Consider the following 19,085-nt stretch of genomic DNA (forward strand, 5'->3'; position numbering starts at 1 on the left):
CCTTCATGTGGTGAAAAGCCAGGTTTAGGATCAGCACTTTGTACTCCTGTGAGGCAAGAAACTTTCTGTCTGCTTAAGGGCTGCTGAAATTTGCATATTTTTGCAAGACAGACATACAACAACCAGAATAGTTGTCACATTTCTGCCTGAAGTTCACTGGAAAAAAAAAATGCATACGTTAGGCTGGGAGATTCAAGGCGCTGCCCCTCAGTTTAAGGGAAAAAACGAGGATTTAAAAGATATCTGCCAGCAGCAGCCTCACTGCTCAATTATTCCCAGTGCAGTGCTTGCAACAAATTCTCAACAGAGCCCCTAATAATATTTCACAGTATTACAAAAAGCTTCCTCCTTTTCCGACTGCAGCTAGTGGTAACTATGCCATTAATTCCTTTGGGACCATGGCCAGGCACAGCTGTGAACCCCCGTACACTGCCTCAGCAGTGCACCCCTGTGTTGATCAATTCTGTTTCAAGCGGTGTATTTGCAATCCTCGGAAAACTGACAGAGGACACACCGTTTGCTATTGACCTGCTAGTAGCCCCCTGCCTTCAGGATTTAACAGATGAGAAAGACTTTTTTTCTCGGAACATATTCTTTGCTTGAATATATACGTCTAGATGCTGTCTGGATCTGTTCACAGGCTGTGGGGGTCTAGGGCAGGCACTGAGACCTGCCACTCACCGCAAAATTCATCCTGTTATCTACATGCTCTTGGGGAAGGCCCAACCATAGCCAAAACCAAAGAACAGAACAGAATACGTTTTATTTGGTCTAACTATTTGGAAAGTTAAAACTGTCTCTGAGAAAAGATTTTAGTTTCTGGTGCTAGTATGGACACGACACACCCTCCAAAACAGGATGGCTGCATCCAAACTGCTTTCTGGGAATAATCCCTGGCCTACACCAATGCCCAGAACATGGCTGGGACAGTGCTAAGAGACATGGACGACAAGTTTGCCAGGGACCACTCCAAAACCTTCTCAGTGTATACAACCAGGTTTCTGTACTCAGATCTATGTTCTGGAAATGTTTAATTTACCAGCAGGAAGGCAGCCGGTCGATGTGTGGAAGTCTGAGAAAGTCGACTATCTCCTCTTTCCCTGTTGCCTTCAGGAGGGTCACTCTTAACAAGCCACAGACATTAGATCACTCCCCCTTAGCACGTGTTATCCCACGAGGATAACTGCCCTTTTGCAGGACCCACAGCTCTCAGAGGCATTTACGAGAAAATTTGAGACTGAAGAATTCACAACATATGTCTCCACCACGGCTGAGAAATTACAGGCTCCTCATCCTGAAAGACCTCTCCTCCCACTGACATGTACTCACAAGCTGAAAATTAACCATGTTTTTTGTTTCCTGGGGACTTCCTCAAATTTGGACAGAACCAGCTGATGTAGCCAGTGTGCCTCAAACCCAAAATTCAGCCCAGATACAATGACTGAGGATATCAAAAATTCAAATGTTGCTTCCAATCGCTGTCATTAAGAACTCGTCTTTTCATCTTTGGAAATCAGCCAGGTACAGGCCTGCCAGCAATATTTATGCTATAGGCCATCACTGGAACTAATATTCTAGGAAATCCTTCAGATTCACGTTCAAAATTTGGCTCAGTTGCCTAAACATAGGTCTCTGGCACCCTTTGAGATGCCATAAGGTATCCTGCCTGGATTTTAGTCACTGGTTGAGAGCAGAGACCTGCCAGCCTTGTTCATGGTACCTCAGAAATCTTACAGAAGCTCGCGGTACAGACGCCTTTGTGCATCTGAATTGAGCCTACAGAGATGGTAGGTTCAAAGCAAGCTATACGAACCAATATCGCTGTAAACTGTTCTCTTCGGTAATAGTGAAAGTTTATGGTTTTCTTCCAGATTGCAAGCTAAATAATTCCATTTAATTAAGCCAAAAGGATTTTTGCCTAAGGTTTTTGTTTTGTTTTATTTTATTTTATGGAAAGGTGAGTCACTCCGGTACGATATACTATACATACCGTTACCTACAGAACAATAAACAACCTTTGATCAAAGGTTTCACTCTTAATTTCTTCATTTTATGTATTTCTCCCAGGCAAAAAGATCAATTTTCTAAGCCGTGAGAAACATCTAGTCACATTAAAAGAAGGTGCAGATTTGAAATCAGGCTACCACTTCGAAACTGTCTTCAGAAGTATGCTTACAGTTTAGTCATAAAATGATATATTGAAAGGAGAAAAAGGAGAGAAAAATAAAGATCTGTTGGAAAACATACATAATACGTACTTTCCTATAGTTTTAAAATTTGCTTAAAATTATTTAATAGGTCATATTGTATGTAGTATGAATGAAAAAAACCCTAGTCAAGCAAAACTTTCCACAATGTGTTTAAATGAGTATGATACAGTATAGCTGATACTTAAAGCATTGTACCAATAAAAAAGGTATAATATGTCAAATATATGACACAATTCTATATTTGTTATTATACCTAGTATAGAAGAGAGTGTATTTCCTATTTCTGATAAAGCAATGAAATAACAATTATAATATAAAAGATTATATAATATAATATAATATAAACAAATATAAAATATTTCTTCTAGAGAAGAAATATTCAGCATTTTAAACTTTGGATAAAAATATGGATATATTTCCTTTAGTAAGCATAACAAACTCTTTCTGAAGTAGCAGGTTTGTTGCATGGATGGAAGAAGGTGGCAGTTTTTCACCCAGTAATCACAAGAAACTGTAGCTAATTTAAAACAAAGACACAAAAGTGAGCTTTTATCTATGTATCATATTTTCTCATGGATACTGACGACCACCAGTAAGACACAAAGAAAAATTACCCAAGTCATGGCAACTTTCAGAAAGGTGTATAACATGGTATAGTTAAACTTACTTTTGATGATCTCCCAGTGGTCTTTGTCCAATGGATTTTAATAATGACTCTGGTCGAACCGTTAATTTTGGTGATGTCTTGGGGCTAGTATCAGAGTCGCCACTTTCTTCATCTCCCATTGCCTTAATATAGCTCCCACTTCTCATTCTTCTGCAGGGGATCTCTTCGTCTTTCCCACCTGCTGGGTATCCTCCCCATTCATCCTGAGGTACCTAATGGAGACCATAAAGCACACGCGTGAAATGTGCATTATTCTTTTCATATATTTCAATACTTCCTTCCATTTTTCATTTTACAAAGACAAGTCATAAATTTTTTATTCTTGAGAAACAGATCATTTAGAAAGAAAGTTCTACGGTCCCCAAATGATTTGGCAATTTAATTCCAGCTTCAATATTGGAAATTTTCAGTTTATAAATGTTGGAACCTAAGGAACAACCAAGTCATGGTTTGTGAGCTGAGCTGCAATATCTGTTTGTAGATGTGCTCTTAATTGCAGGAAGTATCTTAGCTTCACCTCTTAAAAGTTTGCACACAGATTTGTCAACTCATAAACAGTAAGTTGATCAGGTGTCTCAAACCTAAAAATCGAAAAAAGCTGAGAACTTCAGTATCTTTTACGAACGCTCCTTATATGGGGCTTTGGCTGCTTTTCAGGAAGGTGAATGAAGTATTTAAGTTAAACCAAGCTGTGATTTTGGCACAAATGGGTTGGATTCTGATTTAGGGCAAACTTCTGTGGGGAAAAAAAAAAAAAAAAAAAGAAAGAAAGGCAAATGTGGCAATTTGTCTTTTTTTCTGATTTAGAAACTGCAAAATAGTTCATCAAGGTTCTAACACACCAGGAACATAGCCAGTTAATTATGAGTACATTTGGTTGAGGCTGCTTTCATGCAGTTGGGGTGGTTTTTCAAATTGTAAAATTGGTAGTCAGATAATCCACAGCTGGTGGACAGGTATCTGTCTGCACCACAAAGGAGCAGAGAATTGAGCAGGAGCAGATTTTCCAAGCCAAAGTGAAATCGGCCCTGTTTTAAGACTTAGGGATAAACTCAGCAAGTCTGTCTCTGCCAGTATTGCTGATTCTTTGCTTTTTGTTTAATCTTCCACGATGCTGAGTCCTCTGGTCCTAATCCAGAAACACACTTAAGCATTTACTTAACTTAAAGGATACCAGCAACTCTCTGAAATCCATTACAATGACTCATGGTTAAAAAGAAGGATGTGACAGAATACATCAGTGGACCGGGGCTGATGCACTTGGCAGCATCAAATCCTTTATAAACATAATGACTTCTTATATATTAAACAGAACAATGGCATTATTTACCAATATACTATAAATCTGAGCTTCCAGTTAAACACATATCAAGGAGTTTCTGCAAAGCAGGATGGCTAATAAAGACTTCCAAATCAAACATATTAGAGACCTACAGAGAGAGTTCACTGCGGAGCTGAAGCAAATGCTCCCAATGCTTTCAGCAGTCTTGGAGATGGGATTTAAAGAAATAACACGGTCTGCCTGTCATCTTTACCGCCCTTTCGAGATACGTGAATTAGCCGCGCACCAGGTGAACCGACCTGCTGCTTTCACTACCAAAAAGGGATTAAGGGGAGAAATTAAGTTTAAAAAGGGGGTCAACAAGTCAAGATAGAGATCTTAAATTAAAGAAACAAGCTCAGGAGAGAAAAAAAGAGAAAATGAAGATGAAATCAGATAAGAAGAGATGAAAGAGATCGCACAGAAGAGAAAAATGTTAGAGACGAATACCAGAGGAAAAAAACCAAAAGGGTTACATTCTTATACGAAGTAATAGAACAGAGCAAGAATCTAAATGACATATGGGTTAGATCATGCAAAGAAACAAACTTTTCATATTATTCAGCTTTGGATGGTGATTGGAAAGGGAGCATGAAAAATCTTCCCAAACTTGAAGCCTGTAAATGTGATACATCATCCTCCAACTTTAATCTCATACATACTAGAAAAGAAATTCTAGCATGTATGAGATTAAAGTTGGAGGGAGCTTTTTTGAGATTCTAGGAGACCTAGGAGACCTAAAAGGTATTTACATATACTGATAGTTGTAATAGCCAGACTCCTAAAATATACAAAATAAATATATTTTCTTAAGCTTTTTTTTAAATTTTTATCTACAGCTGGCAACACTATTAACTGTAAAAATCTGAATTAGAGAGCTATGTTAAGAAAAATTAATTGATATCATACAGACATACTCTCACTTTTAAATCTTCTTTATTACTTGTATGTCAGCATAGCTAAAAACAAAATCCAAATGCTGAAAAAACATTTATTGGCATCTACATGGGCCCACTACAAGCTATACTGTTCAGTTTTCTGTACTAAAGTTGAATTATTAAGTTCAGTCTTAATATTCTTCTTTCAAAAATCTCATAATTTTGTCATAGAATAATTATTTTGGCTTGAAATTTCTTTCCTTCATTTTAGCTCAAAGATAATTAAATAGAACGTTTAAAAAGACATTGATCAATAACCTTTTTCTTACTCAAATGCAAAAAAATGATTACTTTCTCAACTTTCTTTTGTCTGAAATTCCACGTTCAAATAATGAGATAAGGACTGGATTTAAATGCGTAAACACAGGCTTATTTGCTGATTGAAGTTGAAATCTTACTTAAAAAGATAGGAATGACTGATTTTTTACATTAAAGTACCCAAAAAATTAAGTTTCTTCACTGTGATAAGTAGCTTCATGAGCACAAATCTTACAGCGACGCGTCTGACTATTTTTGTTGATTACATTTCTTTTGCTTTCTGAATTCATAAGTTAAATGAATTCACATAAAAGCTAAAAACTGAAGAAGCCCTGCTCCATTTGTGCTTGTGGTGTACTCGCGGTACACACAAATGCACCAAAAATCCCTTTCAAACCAGAGTAACTTGTTGACTATCACAGAAGCATTTATGATTGAAAAAAACATTATTCACACTTAAAATATGTGTATTTTTTTTTATGCTTGAGCCATGCAAAGGAGCAGAATGCAATGAACGCAGGGAAAGTGCTTGCAGAGCCTGGCAAGCAAGTTTGACAACGTGTTCTCTCAGAAGGTTTCATGCAGAGCCTAGGGAAACAGCTGGGGTCTTCAAAAGCCAACAAAAGGGCCCTTGACATTGTTTTTCCTCCTGGACTGAGAACAGACGCAAAATTTGAGTCCCAGTTCAGCCTGGTTCATCATTTACTTCAGCTGATAGGTTAAATACTTGGAAACATCTTTTCAAATCCAGGCCATCTCAGACCCCAGCACAGCTTTAAAGAAAAGCAGAATTATTATACTAGTGCAGGGAAGATTTTTATTTTGAAATATTAACAAGAATGTTTAACAGCATGTGTAAGGGTCATTAAATGTATATTTTCCTAAACATGAAAACGGCTTTGAAGCTTGCAGAAATGCTCTCTTACAATAGTTACCAGCCCCTGAAATTCCCATCTGCAGGACTTGCAGCTGCTAATTGGGAATAATTACCCTAATTATCTACTTGCATATAGTGATGAGTGCTGATATTTATAATGTCTAAAAAGGCCTTCCTCCTGTTCTAGATGTTAACATGAATCCTTGTATATGCAATTTCTATCCACAGAGGAGTTAGACTGCATATTACCATATGAATTTCCTTTTGTAAGAACAACGAGCTGACAAAGTCTAGATCTTTTAATTTAATTTTGTCACCGGCTGCTGATTTGGTTATAACTATTACAGAAGATGATGAGTCTCTTTCATAAATTTCATGCACTGTTGCTGTGAGGAGCACAACCAAGTTTGGGTAATTTGGGATCTTTTAATTGTTCTGCTACTGACTCAGTGTGCTATCCTACCTTAGTCACCTAGGGCCAATTTTATTAAAGCACCCAGTACCTAAAACATATTACATTTTATGGAGCTGATCCTGAGAGTAAACTGCAGAACCTTAGGTAGGACCCTAAATTCCCCATAAAAGGCATTTAGGGGAGTTAGCTCCTTTGGAGTAGCACCCAAAAGGAATCAAAAGTTCCCCTTAGTTAGCAACCAAAATGCAAAGCATGAAGAAAAATCTCAAATACTTCTTTCTTGGGTTTATTGTATCTGACTACAGGCAGCAGAAAAGCCCTTCTATCATTTCCTATTCACAGCCTAAAACCATCTTCAAAAGAACACATTCAGATCTTTTTTTCAAAGAACTGAGCAGCCTTATTCTTTCCTTCTAGGATGAAAGGGCTGTGGAAGTGGGAGATGATACTCCTGCCTTCTAATCAGTAATGGCTGGAGTGCTTGGGAAGGAGAAGACTTAGGGCTGATAAATAAATTGACATGCTCTCCTCCTCTTTTTGTAACTCGTGGCCTTTCCATGAAACACTCACAGATTGCCTGGGGAGGGGGCTAGTTAGAAGAGAAGCACTTCATGTACAAGAAAGGGCGTGCTGCAGCCTCGTGATCCAGGCACTTACATGGAATGAGGGAGCTTAGTTGTAGTCCCAGGGCCAAACACTCATGAATTTTATGCGAAACCGTGTTTGGACAAAACTTGTGGAGCCTCTTAACAAAGAAAGAAGTGCCTTTGCTCCAAACTGCCTTATAGCCTGCTTCTCAGAATAAAATTTGGGGAATTGAGAAGATGGAGGTTTGACTTTGTACAGGCTAAGGGAGAAATTGAACTCGCACCTCCACAGTGGGTATTCTAGAAACCTTGTTACTATGAAAACAAATTTCCTTGTTTTAGAAGAGAAGTCACTACCCTTGTGTTTTGTTAGAAGTCCTTCCCGTTGGGTGTCTTGGTTGTGCTCAGGTTAGACCTGTCAGAAGAAAAGGATTTCAGACCCCTGACTGGACTTTGCAGTAAGTCTGTCCCCTGATTCTCAGATTGCACAGATTCTGTGTTTAAGCAACAGCTGGTTGTCAGGGAAAACAGGGGTGAATTCACCAAATCTCCAGAACAAACTAGGAATCATGGAATCGCTGAGGTTGGAAGGGACTCTGGAGGTGTCTTGTCCAGCCTGCTCAAACCATGGTGAGGTACAGCAGGTTGCCCAGGACTGTGTCCAGCTGGGTTTTGAACATTTCCAAAGATAGAGACTCCACAACCTCTCTAGGCAACCTGTTCCAATGTTTGACCACACACGGGAAAAAGTTTCTCCTTATGTCTAATCAGAGATAGGTAATCTAGGCTCCCATTCAGGAACTAGTGCTAGCAGTGTGAATACCTTGCCTTGTATCTAAGAAATACTGATGTCAAAACTAGAAGAACCAATGAAATATTCATTCTTCTGGACTTTGACCACTGCTAATTCAACTTTTTTTTATTTCAGTTTAGGATTTAGCTAAAGAAGTCAAACTGGCAACAGCCACTGGCATTTCAAGCCAGATCTGCTCCTGTTGTTCCAACTACTTCTATGGTATTTGCTCCCAGAATTTTAAAGGTGTCCCACCACTAAAGTGCTGATCTGCTTAAAATATGGCATATCACTTTACTATCTAAAATGAAACACGTCTAAATATATGGCTTCAGCTGAGGGAGCCGACTATCACTTCTTCATATTTCTCATTCTCAAAGGTTAAAATGAGGATTACCTACCTCATAGGAGTCCTGTGAAATTTAATTAGCATGCAGATGTAAAATGCACTGAAATAGTTGTTATGACCTAAATCTTATTTTAGTAATATAAATTTCACGTTTTACTAGAAGCAGAAGCTGTCTGTGCATGAAATTAGACTATAGATGATATGAAGAAGGATAAGATACGAAACACCCGTAGTAGATTTGTAATTTTATGCTTTCTCAGCCTAGTCAAGAAGATGACATCTCCCTGAAAAAAAAAAAAAAAAAAAAAAGGAAAAAAAGACTCAGTCTGAAATGATCTGAAATGTAGGTAAGAGATTTTCTCTTAAATCAAGCCTTCTTCAAGGAGCCTCAGAAAAACAGCCTTTGTGTTGCGCACAGCTGCAAGTAGATGAAAGTCAATGACAGTCTTGCAAGGCAGACAGAAATGCTTTTTAGCATGGCAGAAAGTTTCCTTGATACTATAATGGGAGGTGGGAGCTGGACCTCCTGTGTTTCCAAAAATTTTGGTGAAGAAGGAACACTGACCAATTACTAGAATTTTCTTCTGAAGTTAATGACACTAATGACATTGTCCTATTTACTGGCTGTGGACTCTAGATCCTGTTGGTGTAGCTTTTTGCAGGAGGGAAGAGTGCAGTACCCGAAAATAAAATTTTGTTTCCTCAGTAGCTAACCTCGTGTCTACACCTCAACACCGTCATCAGTGCACATTTTTAACTACTTTTTTTCTGTGGGTTTTTTTAATGTGCTGTTTCATTGTTCAAAGAATATGAATTATACAATGAAACCATTCAAAAATCCCTACAAAATATATCAGGGACTCCTCCTCCCCACTAGCAATCGCAATCCTTGTAATTAGCTTTAATTTTCACATGCCACCCGCTACTCCCCAAACTCCTTGACAGCTCAGAAGCATGGAGAGTTCTTGTGGCATCTCCTGGAAGTCTGTTGAACTGTCCATCAAGTGTCCTGGTTTGAGCTCAAGGCAGGAGCTAATCTGAGAAAGGAAGAGGTATCTCTCTCTTGCCAGCCATTCCCTGCAGGCTTTGCTATGAACAGCCATAGTATCACAGGAAGAGGAAGAAAATCACATACATCCCAAACAATATATGCTTTACACTGGGTTGAAAACCACTTGAACTCAGGAATTCGGGAGTTGGGAATGGACTGGACATCCATCCAGATCACAGAACCTAATATTCCAGCTGGGAGATGTTCAAATAGGCAAACCAGTCCCAGAATTATTTACCACCTGATTTGATTTTTTTCATATGTAGTTCCAAGCAAAGCTGTGCTAACTGCTCCTTGATGGAAAGAAGACTTCCATCTGGTGTACTCAGGATTGCTTCGTCGCCACTTCTGTGTTTTCTACAGAACAGTGTTCTTTCATTCCTTTACTTAAATAATACTTTATAACTCTTATCTCAACAGTTATGAACTATTAAAAAAAAAAAGAAAAAGAAAAAGAACCAGCACTATGTTTCCTAACTGGTTCTCCATCAACAAAGAGAATGTAATCCAAGGATGGTTAAATACTGTAAATAGTGTTGTGAGGACTCTGTGGCTTAGTTTATACTGTTTGGATGAATGTGGGCCAAATGCCCACCTCGTGACCGGCTGTGCTCATACTGCTGGCAAAGACCCTTGCAGTTCAGCCACCTGCAAATCCTCTGCTACGCTGCTGGGTCCTTCTGGGACCCTCTGGACTCTGTGCCGTTTTGACATGGTGGAGCGAGGTGCAGCCAGATGGCAGTGGTGGACTTGTCCACACTATAAGTGACTTTTGCTTGCTAATCCTGGAGCTCACCAAGATCTTGTGTCAGAACTTTGATATGAGATGAGCTTGGACTGAAGGGAGGGCTTGGCCTGTACTTAAATGAGAACCTAGATATATATAGCTTCTCAGTTTAAGACACAAAAACTGTAGGGATTCAACCAAGAAACCTGTGTTTCAGTTGGCTGTGTATTTCCTTTGGTAGGTGACCCAGGATGCTGCTCTGTGGTCAGCTTAAGTTGCTTTAAAATTATACTACCATCATCTTACGTAGGGCAGGTTTTCCTTCAGCAATATTCAGCTTTTCAAGAAACGCTAGTAATGGTAAAGTGACTTACAGTGCCGCCTGGAAAATTACCCTAACAACAATAACAAAGGTAAGTAAAGATAAGTTTTCAGCTGAACTGGTGAGTTGCTCCAACCCACTCTGCTGCTGCACAGTCACCAACGCTAGCGAGAGAGAAGGATGAAAATGGTACCGTGATTGCCCTCGGGCTGTGCATACGTTAGTACATGAAGACGTGTCTCTCCTGGAGGTCAGCTGGCCTACAGCACTCCACACCCATGCTATTGAGCAATTTTTGCCTCCAAACCAGCGTGACTACCAGGAACAGTCCCTGGCCTGTGCTAAGACGTGAACTGTACCCGGGAACTGTTTAGGGCAATACTGTCTGGCTTAGATGAAACTATGCCCAAGACAGACTGAGCCACATCACGATACAGAGGATCAGGATGCAGTGCCAATGAGCCTTTCCTGACACTATGCAGTTTGATAATGCAGATCTAGCATAAGGTAGCGATTATTTTAATAATGTAGGTCTGCAGAAGCATCAAAGACCAAAACTTGGAACTTTTCATGCTTGCCACAATATGCAGCATTTTTGCCAATTAATTTGCCATAGTCATGCACCCAGAGTTTATTTTTCTATGTCTTCACCTTTCTGGGCCAGCTCCGAGCTGCATTTTCCTTTACATCTTTCTCTATAAATAGAACTAATTTAATTACAATGCAAATTCTGCTAAAACCAAGCTTCAGAAGGCTAAAGAGCTAAACTGGATTGCAGCTTGTCACTCACCACAGGTAAAGGGGAGCCAGGAATATACCTGCCAGCTGGGCTGCCTGACTGACATGGCAGCAGACGGGGCCCGAGGGACCACAATATCAGCAACTGAAGCTAACTACAAGTTTCCCTGGCAGATATTGTTGGGAGAGGTAGACTGAATTGCCTGAACCACATTTGCAGGGTGGATGGAGCCCAGCTATCTGCACAGAACTGTGAATCAAAAACCAGCCTGTTTTTTTGACTGATGAAGTTGTGGGAGACAAGACCCCCTGAGTGCAAGGCCTGTTCTCCTGCTCACGGGGGGTTGCCTGCATCCCCGTGGCCTCGCTGCATCACCTCCAATGCCCCCGCAGGCACCTGGGGCCCCGTGCGGCACAGCGCAGGCGTTGCCGTGCCTCAATATTCTGTCCTTTTCTAGCTGATTTTGGAAATGGGAAAATAAAATATCATCAGCCCCTTCAACCCAGACTCTCATCATCGCGTGGCCTACCAGCCAAAATCACCTGTAGGTTCCTTTGGAAATATCTTAGCCTTTACCACTGCAGACATTGAGGGAAACGGAGAGTTGTCACCTTATCATTACCTGTGTGAGTGGGGCAAGACCTCACAGTCCATTCGTGGTCACAGAAGTAGAGAGTAAGAGACAAAAATGCCCTTAAAGGAAGAAAAGGAGAGGTGCTCCCAACATACTTATAATGCACGGCACCTCCAGAACTAGAGAGACTGCAGATGTAGCAAGGACTCCAAGGCTGCAGAGCTGTTACGGGCTAGAGAGGGAGGAAGAACCTAAAAGGCAGCGTAGACAGCACTGACCCAAAAGAAGGCCTGTAGTAAACAGTGTCTTATTTAATCTAAGATGGAAACGATATCACTTTTTTTTTTTTCTATTTGTCATAGGGCTACTACTGAAAAAAGAAGTGCATGTCTTTAAAACATAAGTAATTGTAAAGGCTATATAAAATGGGTATATTTGCTGCTCATCCATTTTTCTCATTTCAACTAATGATTGAGAGTTTTGAACAGCTAACTCCAGATGACTCCTATTGTTTAGCTTACGGAGTGAAATGAGTAGTTTTTTCCTGTCTAGCTACTAGGTAACGCTTAGCTATCTGCCCGCTTTTGAAAAGATCAGTTCCCCTACCAGAAGTACCAGGGACCTTACTGGTATAGACATTCAGCCATTTAAACACATGTGCAAATCCACTTTAAAAAACAACCTTTAAGCACAGCACTGTAAGGTGGCCAAAACCAGTTGGAAAAAAATAAATAAATTGAATCAACATTTATGAAAGCTTCACCATTTTTTACAGTCGCCTCCTTGCAGGAAAAATGGTACAGACCGCCCAGCAGAGGAGCCGGGTCTGCCCTCGGCAGCGCAGGAGGGTGTGCGGTCATTACAGCCCCGGTGCGCGTTCCGGGCAGTCTCCTTTGACAGATGCAACTGGACCCAGTGTATAAAATAATAAGTTACTCCCGGCTGAAAACTTCTTCAGACTCAGCGACACCTTTGGGTAACTACTGCAAAGGTCAGCCTTCAGATTTGGTGAGGTGAACGTTGAAAAATGATTTGGCAACACACTGCACTAATGTTATAAAGGAGGACAATTCCCCCTGATTAAAGGGCAGCGGGATCATGGCCTCCCTTTTCTACTCCTCGCTTTGACATTTCTGCAGTAATAGGCACTTGTTTTGGCAGCTTTAAGAAAATACTAACTCTTAAATCTTACCACTCTTGTTTGGAAAAAAGCTTCAGCAATTCATTTCAGCCAATACGAGATTCCTAGCACATGGGCATGGAAGCAGTGTGCTGTTGTATCATTGATTAACATAGTAATTCAAGACACCAGGGATCTGAGATAACAGTTTCGTCAGAGCTTTACAGCGTCATTGATTGAATGTATTTATTTTCTGTTTGTTTGTTTGGGGTTTTTTTGTCCCTCTTGGAAGGGATATTTAAGAAGCATTCTGGTTTTTGTGACACACGAAACCATCAGCATTCTGTAAAAACAGGAGAGTGTCAGCTTTATTAAATCCTTTTTATTTAATGTTCTTAAAATTGTAAGTGCAGTGCTTCAGAGACATGATGGGTAGAGAGAACATGACAAGGACCGTACAAGTGGCTGAGTTTGCTGCTCTGTAAGGGACTACACCCTCACTGACCTGGGGAATAAATCATAGAATCATAAAATCATAGGGATGGAAGGGACCTCTGGAGATCATCTAGTCCAACCCCCCTGCCACAGCAGGGTCACCTAGAGCAGGTTGCACAGGAACGCGTCCAGCTGGGTTTTGAATGTCTCCAGAGTCAGAGACCCCACCACCTCTCTGGGCAGCCTGTGCCAGTGCTCTGCCACCCTCAAAGGAAAGAAGTTCCTCCTCATGTTTAGGTGGAACTTCCTATGCTCAAGTTTGTGCCCATTACCTCTTGTCCTGTCACCGGGCACCACTGAAAAGAGCCTGGCCCCATCCTCCTGACACCCACCCTTTAAGTATTTATAAGTGTTGATAAGGTCCCCCCTCATCCGTCTTTTTCCAGACTGAATAAATCCACAGAGTGGCCCCAGGAGCTGCACCAGATGTTGCAGGCTGACATTGACACTGCGAACAGACTGTGGGCCATTAACTCTCCCACCATTTCCTTTATTATCTGGGCATTACGTTGCCCATCTCCACTCCTGACTGCAATGGTAAAGCACTTGCTGAGACATCCTTGTGGGACTCTAATGGGCTGTAGAAATCAAAATGGTACAGTGTGTGTCCATGCTGATACCCTACTAGCTACACTAGCTTTTCCTGCTGTGGAAACAACCCAGTTAATTCTGGAGCAGTGGCTGGTCATAAATCATTGTGAAGGCAGCGTGGGTGATAGCGATTTGGATGCTAGTATCAAAACTCCGCTAACTCTGGCTAACTCCACAGTGTGCATCAGTTCATAGAGTATTGGATGCAGTTTCTTTACTTCATGTATGGGTTGATGTCAAGCAAACAGATACAATCTAGTTTCACAAAGATGAAGTGCTGAGAAAGGTGCATTCAGTTCAAATCCATCCATCCTTGCAAATCAGAGGGAGAGCGGAAAGCAGCAGCGTGCCTCTTGAGGGCAACAGTCTCATTTGTGGGAATCCATCCTGCCCCCAGAAGAATTCCTGGAAAAACGTAACTGAGGGCTTAATGCCTATTTACCCATTAGCTTGTCCTCACGGCTCTTCTCCACGTAGGCATAACTTAAACCAGCAAAGAGCCTTGTTGAAACTGCTGCTTTTTTCTTTTTCTTTTTTAAGAGACCAGCTCTTGTGCTTTCCTTTCATTCTGTAGAGAACCCAGCTGACATTACTGCCCCCATGCTTAGCGATGCCAGTGCTGTGAGGGATGACGCCAGCACTTAAATGCACTAGGAAGACAGGAGTGGGCTGAAGCCATTTTTAGAACAACATGCTATTTTCTCTTTCAGTGCTGACTCATTCACTGTACCTTGCGGTATGTTTACCTTGATTGCTTGCTGCTTCGCAGGCTGTTGAATGGCTGAGGGAGGAATATTAAGCAGTGACACGTAGCACTGTGCTCCAGAACTTCAGTGATGGTGAATGCTATACTCTTGCCTATCTTTTGGCTTTATTGCAGAAATTACTTTTCTTTAACTAGCATTCATGGGTATTTCAATCCTGGAAACTGTAAGCGACACTTTCGTATTCATCATTTTAGCACAGCTATCTAGTTCACATCCATTTTTTCTGTTGAAAATCTTTGCTTCTCACTAGTACTCATATCAGAGTAAAATTAATCAAAGTCATTGCCCTAGATATGTGTTGAGCCTAATTAGCCAAAACAGCTGATGAAGACAGAAGAGATCTCAAAACTCATTTATCTTTTTCTTAGCACACTTTATATTAAGATTAAGATGACATGCAGAGCAGCAGCAGCCGCTATAGCTAAATCTATAAAGAAGTGCGCTTTACTGCATGTATGATCTGCTTGGGCTTTTCTGCCTGCGGAGTGAGATGACAGAAGTGTTTTGGGCTCAGAAACACATTTGCAGCTCAATTTGTCTGCATGCAAACCAGAAATTAAAGGCCCATACATAGAACCTGTTGCTCATCATTCACAAGAATCTGAGAAATGCTATTAGCGTACAGTTATGAAGGGCTGGTCTCCGCTCCCGCGGCGCGGGTTGACCACCTGGTTCACATTACAGCTAAACTGATTGAACAACGAGCTGGAGCCCAAAGGGGCTTCCCTCTCTTCTCCTCTGCCTTCTCTCTGCACGTTCCCACCACCTCCACTGAAGCAGGAGTGATGTAAATCCGGTCCGAGCTTTAGATGAGAAAAATAATCGCTATTTTATACAGCTTTATTTCTACTAATTTATTTTTCTGAAACTGTCCGCTTTAGGACTAGATGACCACCCATGATGGAACAAGGCACGTTGACTGAATCACCTCTAACTCAACAACAGCAGGCCCCGTGCCAGGAGATCCCCCAGCTGCAAGGACTGTGGAGCAGCCGGGAACATGAAACCCTAAGAGAGGAATCACAGCCTAAGCTTGGAGATGCGCCAGGTTAAAGAAGTACCTGCGTCCAACCCTAGGACATGACTTCAGCAGGTAATGTGCAGACACCTTCAAAACCTCTTTTCTCATTTCCTGTCTTCAGGCATCTGTGAATTTGGTAGAAGCTCGCTTCTTAGAAATAAATTTCCTTTGTTGACTCTTCAGAGTTTCAGTTTTAAAAAAAAAGCAGCTCAGCAACTGCTGTGGAAGACAAAATAGGAGCCCAGAAACACAGTGCAGAAAACACGGTCTCAAGCACAGGCCTACGACACCGCCACGGTCTTCCAGTTTGGAACTCTGTATATCAAAACTCTTCGGTGGAAAACAGAAGTAGCAAGATTTTATACAAGTGTTGAAAAAAAAGTAACAAGAAGGAGACCAGTAGAAAGAAAAGTGACTTGGGTACAGTCACTCATATAGTCCTCATATAACTAGGTAGCAGAATAAAAGCCATATATATGTGTGTGTATATATGTACATATATAAATACAAAAAATTTATACTATTAAAATATAAACACAGGAATTAAATTTTTATTATTCTGGGGTACGTTCATGTATTCATACATAAGATTGCTGAAGGACCATAATTTCACAACTTTGCTTTAAAAAAAAATTTAAAAATATATAGCTAACATCACTCAGGAGAAATGTCTTTTAATCTCACATGTTGTAATGCTATAAACAGAAATCTTGTGAAGGGCCTGGGGTTTTTTGCTAATCTGTTCACTTGTGCAACACAGGGAAACCTGCTGCTGCATAATCAGTTTCATAATCCCTTGAATTCTCATTTGCAGATATTCTGGAGCAAGGCAATAGAACTCTCCTGGCTAGGGATTCCTGACATGTTTCTCTCCCTTTCTCAGTTTCTGAACCTAATGATTATTTTTATCCAATCATTATTTAGTGATGCTTCTTACACTGCCTTAAGAGAAGTTAAAAATCCTTCCTTAGTTTTGCAGATAGAGTAATTGAAGTGTGCAGTGATTAACAAATTACATTTCCTGGGTCAGAGAGAAAGTTCATGGCAGAGCTAATAATGGGACTTACATCTCTGCTCTTAACCATTACAGTGTGATTGCACAGCATCCCTCAAAGTAGAAGTTTCAAAACTGAGCATTTAGTTATGACATTGACAGAATGGAGTCCCTTCAATTTGTTTGCTGGCCTTGGGCTAGTGAATAAGCCAGCCACTGAGCCTGAAGGATGTCTATGCTCTGAATGGTATAGTCAGATTCTACGGAACATATACTTTATTTTAATATTTTGTAATGAGAATATTCCTGTTATAGAGTTCCTGGTATTATTGCTTTGGACACAACTATAGATTCTTTATCGTAGTAACTGATACTCAAGTCTTAACAAGTTTCCATTATTATAGGATCTCTGTGAATAGCGAATGGCTACTGTCCCATTTTTAAAGGGGCTTAAAAACAAAGGTCGCAGTAAAAGTCTCTGGTGCAGCAAAAATTCAAATTCACATCTCCTTAAGCTGGATGAACCTACCTGTGGATGAACATTCCTAATTACTGGATGAAAATTTCTTTCTGTAGTCATCTCAAATTTACAAAAAGCATAAAACAAGGACTCTGCAAAAAATGTGCTTTCCTGCTCACTACGCTTCCCACTGGTCTTGATCTAAAGCTTAGTGATAACCAAGTTAGATTGTGAACTCAGTGTTTCACATTCACTTGAGGATGCTGATATAAATTGGGAATAAGGAGAAGGCCCACGAAAAGTAAAAACTGGTGGCTTCTTGCAAAGAAAAATGAAATGTAAAGAGAGGGGGAGGAGAAACAATGGAACATGATGAGAAGGAAAGCACAAAACCCAACAGAGATGTAGAGGAACCATAGCTGTCTGCGTAGAAGTAGGAGTACATCACGGTAAGGAAAAAGCTAGCCATACCTAAACTTCTCTGTAATGTCAGAGCTGCACTTGTGGTTTTATAACACAGACACAAATGGAAGTCCGCACAGGACACGCTTCCAGTTCTAGCTTGTTGAGTTAGATTAAAAACTTCCAGGGAAGTGCAGACTGTTTTACATACATGAGAACTGTAGTTGGATATGATGAAATATCGCAGCTGTCAGTCTAAATTGGAATCCATTTGCATGGTAATGCTATGACGGTTGCAATTTCTTTATTTTCCTTTCCCTGCAATGAGGAACTTCCCCTGTTTCAGTAGGCAGGATTGATCCTGGATGTCTGCGTCTGCATTTGAAAAAGTCTTGTTCTTCAAGTGTGTCATTACTGTTGGTCCCCTATTGCTCGAGGGGAGAGAGCTCTGCACAGAAGTACAACGGTTGCTAGCCTGTGTTTGCTGGAACTGAAAATCTCTAAATACATTTATCTGGAGCGGAGATTTGCTCATGTTAATGTGAGAATCAGTTAAGTTCTGGAGAAAAAGAAATTCCAGAAGGATACTCAGAACAATGTAGGCTTTGCAGGCCTACCTTGGTAAAAATACCTAAGGGAATATTTGCATACTAAGTTTTTTTCAGTGGCAAAGCGAGCTGAAGAAGTTCTCCTCCCAGCAACTCCCTCCTTTCTGCTCTGCTCCCGCTGCAGTTCTCTCTACACCCTCACCTGCTAATGATACCTGGGCCTGGACCTATGGGATACATGGGTGCTGGACCTAGGCCACGTAATGATGTGAATGTCTAAAAAAATATTTTGGAAGCTAATTTTTAAATCCATATCACTTTAACATCCAGATCATTGTGCAGCATCATAAATGGCTACACTAGCATGACTTTAGGGTGGCAAAAGGCAGCAAGAAGCCATATAAAAGTTTAAACGTAGGAGAAAGTGAGAACTTCTTGGTTGCTGCTAAAGAAAACAAGCGTGCAGAACACCACCATGAACAGTCTGAGTACCAGGCCTGAAATAGTTCGCTCCTTGAGGTACCCATATAACTTTTAACAAGGATAACTTATAGTATGGTCACAAGAAGTTCAGTTCATTACGATTTTGGGAGACCCAGTCAGAAAAAGGAAGTTTGTGAGTAATCACCATCATGACAAAGCAATTGAGTATACCTGTTACTTAGAACAACCTGGAGAAAAAGAATAAAATAACACAAAAATAGAAATTTGCACAGCCTGTTTTTAAAATTACTCATTTATAGATGTATTTGACATATCTGACACATCTAGGGGCTTTTTCTAGCCCCTACTGGGCTGCGGGGAGAATAGCCCCTTTTTTAGTCTAATGTATGGATTTTATCGAGACGTTCAGTGTGAA

The 19,085-nt window shown here is 40.6% G+C and overlaps 1 protein-coding gene across 1 annotated transcript in view; it reads right to left on the reverse strand.

Annotated features, from left to right (window-relative positions):
- DLGAP2 (DLG associated protein 2) overlaps positions 1-19,085 on the reverse strand; it is a 467,238-nt gene that overhangs the window by 67,149 nt on the left and 381,004 nt on the right. The window contains exon 6 of the mRNA XM_054195364.1: positions 2,878-3,089. Within this exon, the coding sequence (XP_054051339.1) occupies positions 2,878-3,089 (212 nt within the window). The remainder of the gene's footprint in view (positions 1-2,877; positions 3,090-19,085) is intronic.

Source organism: Rissa tridactyla, chromosome 3 (genome assembly GCF_028500815.1).
Source record: "Rissa tridactyla isolate bRisTri1 chromosome 3, bRisTri1.patW.cur.20221130, whole genome shotgun sequence".
Lineage (NCBI taxonomy): Eukaryota > Metazoa > Chordata > Aves > Charadriiformes > Laridae > Rissa > Rissa tridactyla.